At 60.9% G+C, this 3,147-nt stretch overlaps 1 protein-coding gene across 1 annotated transcript; it reads right to left on the reverse strand.

Moving 5' to 3' along the window:
• Nucleotides 1–1,984: 1,984 nt before the first annotated feature.
• On the reverse strand, nucleotides 1,985–2,899 carry FAM181A (family with sequence similarity 181 member A). The gene has a single exon (XM_040975117.1). The coding sequence runs from the start codon at nucleotides 2,864–2,866 to the stop codon at nucleotides 1,985–1,987; it is 882 nt and encodes a 293-aa protein (XP_040831051.1). The 5' UTR covers nucleotides 2,867–2,899.
• Between the last annotated feature and the right edge of the window lie 248 nt (nucleotides 2,900–3,147).

Below are 3,147 nucleotides of genomic sequence, written 5' to 3' on the forward strand. Positions count from 1 at the left end.
TGGCCAGCCCTCGTGGAAGCATCAAATTGATCGGCCCCAAGCCCAGTCTCCCCCTCTGGGCCTCACGTGGAGTGAGTGGGCAGCCTTGGTCACCCCAGTTCAGGCAGCTCAGCTGAGTGTGCAGAGGGTGTCCGGGCCCCTGGGCTGAACCCCTGGCCTGCTCTGATTCCATGAAGTTGCACCCACTTGTCAGGGTCCCCTGCACCTGCTGTTAAAATCACTGGGGGTTCTGGCTGTTTCGTGGCCGTAACGATGAGGTGACTGGGTCAGAGTACTACCCTGGGCTCTGTCCTCGTGTCTGATAGAGTATTAAGCAAGGTAGTTTGGGGCCTTTGGGAGGTCAAGTGAGGGGTGAATGGCACTGCCGTTGGCTTGCTCCTCTGTGCAGTGTGCCATGGTGGCTATGCTGACTTCCGGGGAAATGGTAGATCCTAGCCCCTACATGGGGAGGGAGGACTTTGCAAGCAGGACTTGGCAATCGAAGTTGAAAGGAGCTGAGATGGGAATCAGCGCCCCATAGAGGAGGTTCCCCAGAACTGCAGCTCCGTGGTGGTGGCCTGGGTCCTGGGCTGCCCTCACGTCTACCAGGCAGAGCCATTGGGTTGCTGAAGAAATCTCCCTGCAAAAAAACCCTGCATCACCCTCACTGGAGCTGCTCAAGCTGAGGGTCTAGGGGAAAGCTGCCAAGTTCAGGTTCAGCTATGGTGATGGGGCCAGGGGAAGGGAACGGCCTAAGACATCCCTGCTGGGCTGGAGCCAGGGACCGGCCTTTTCCTCTTCATGACTGCCGGTCAGAAGTGATCGCGAGGGGGGCAGGTGAAGATGGGTTAAGGCTCTCAGGGTTGGTTCGTGAGTTATCTGAGGGGGTGCACAGAGGTTGGGGACGGGCACCAGGCAAACATATCATTTCTCAGGCCACCTTACAACCTGTGGAGTTCCAACATTCACAAATCTCTACCCACTGGGGAGACCCAGGAACCGGGAGGGGCGGGGCTGTCACTGCAGGTTCCCTGACACAGATGTGCGCCTGTCTGTGGTGTGGTAGAGCTTGTGCCTGTTGTGGGGCATGACGACCGATTGCTCTTGGAATGTCCTTGCGGTCACCACGTTCGCAGGGAAGCAACCAGATGGGCCCACCTGCTTTGTCCACAAGACACCCAACTCCGATTGACCCTTGACCTGGTCGACCCTGCCTCTGCTAGAACACGGCTGTGACCACAGCCAGCGTCACGGTGGAGAGGCAGCACTCAACCTCCTGCGAGGGGGAATCCCCAACAGTGGGACAGCTCCACCTCTCCCCAGTGCCAGAGGCACAGGTAAACGCCTGTTACCTGAAAGGTGCACCCAGGACCTTCCTTGGGGGGGCTCCTCCCCGCCCTGCCCCAACCCCTTTCCTGCCAGTTGAACTCCGGGGTCCCAACACTTCTTTCCAGACCCCCAAGAGGCTCCAGGCCACTCCCAGCTTCCCCCAGCCAGGTTCAGCCACCAACAGCCCTCAACCTGGGCCCAGCTTGGGCCTTGTTGGGTCTGGGGACCATGCAAGTTCGTCACACCCAAGCTGTGGAAACTGCAAAAGAAGTGTCTTTATTCCTTGAACTGTCTTAATATTTACAACGAACGACAACAACAGCAACTGGGATTGGCTCACACCATGGGTGGCGGCCGAACAGATGTGTAACTGGCATGGAGGGGAGAAGGCCGAGTCGCACTGCTTGCAGTCCAGCTGGGGATGGTGAAGTGATGTCTTGGGCTCTGGGTTTGGCTGGAGAGGGGTTGGCTGAAGCAGCGACCGTCTGTTTGAAGACTCCCACCCCAACCCTGTCCTCCCCAGCCACACTTCCTCCCCATGAAGGGAGGGGGAATTTGGAATGCCCAGGAATCTCCACCTCCACTGACATATGATCTCGCCCATCCTCAAGGACTGCCACACTCCTACAGGTGGGGAGGCTGAGCCCCGCCTCCCCCCATTCCAACCCCCACCCGGCTAGAGGTAGCCAAAGACGTTAAAGATGGGCGGGGGCATGGCTGGCTTGGTGGGGATGGGCTTGAGGACCACGGGCCTGTATACCTTCTGGCCCAGGCCATCCACATCTTTGCAGAAGTGGCTTAGCTCCCCGGGACAGGCTGGGTTCTTCTGCCACAGACCCAGGCTGGGCACAGGGCTCAGGGGCAGGAGGCCTGGAGGACCCGGGTAGATGGGCTGTCCATGGTACTGGAAGGGGCAGCAGCTCCAGGCGTTGACCCGGCCCACCAGGGGTACCCCGGGCATCTTGAGCAACTCCTTTTCAGCCAGAACCCTTGGGGACAGGGGTCCCAGGGCAGTCTCGGGTCCCAAGGGTTCCAAGCCCTTGCAAGTTTTTTTTCCCTCATAGGGATGTCCCTGTCTGGGGTCCAGTCCTCCCTCCAGCCCCATGGGGTAGCTGTGGGTGGGCCTCGGCTCTTCCCAGAAGGAGGCAGGCAGCTGTCTTTTCCGCATGGGCACCTGGCCAGGCCTGGCAGCTTCTGGATCCTGCCCCTGCAGGATCTGCTCCTGCGAGAGGCATTCCCCGGGGACAGGATTCCCCAGGCCCTTCTCCTTGCAGCCCCCACCTCCGCTGGGGCTGGAGTCGGGACACGAGTCGAGGAGCAGCCTCCCTGGGCGATCTTCTGGCCCCCTTCTCAGGTGGGGCTCAGCGGCTGCTCTGCCGGGCAGGCCCCGGGGGAGCCGGGAGTACTTCTGGGAAAAGCGCTTGAGTTGCTTCTGCAGGTACTTGCGGTGGTCCACGGAGCGGCGGCAGGGTGCTGACTTGTCCAGGGCGGCCTTGATGTCACTGGACGCCAGGTTCACAAAGTTGAGCAGCATCTTCACCTCACTGTCGGATGCCATCACCGGGGGCCCACTGCACGGGGCTGTCCATGAAGCGGGGGTGGGGAGGGGAGCTCGGTGGGCGGCGGCTGGGAGCTACGGGGAGGGGCACGGAGCTGACCTGCGGGACACAACAGGCTGTTGGGGTCCCTCTGAGCAGCCAAAGCCTTCCCTGCCCATAGGCCACACCGCCTGGCGGCACACAGTGTCCCCAGAGCACCTGTGGCTGCTAAACAGAGCATTTCCGAACAGCTGGGTTGGGACAGGCATTCATGGCCTGGCTCAGCCTCCTGATCCTGTCA

This window comes from Ochotona curzoniae, unplaced genomic scaffold (genome assembly GCF_017591425.1).
Source record: "Ochotona curzoniae isolate NIBS_2020 unplaced genomic scaffold, NIBS_Ocur_1.0 contig_2688, whole genome shotgun sequence".
In the NCBI taxonomy this organism is placed as follows: domain Eukaryota; kingdom Metazoa; phylum Chordata; class Mammalia; order Lagomorpha; family Ochotonidae; genus Ochotona; species Ochotona curzoniae.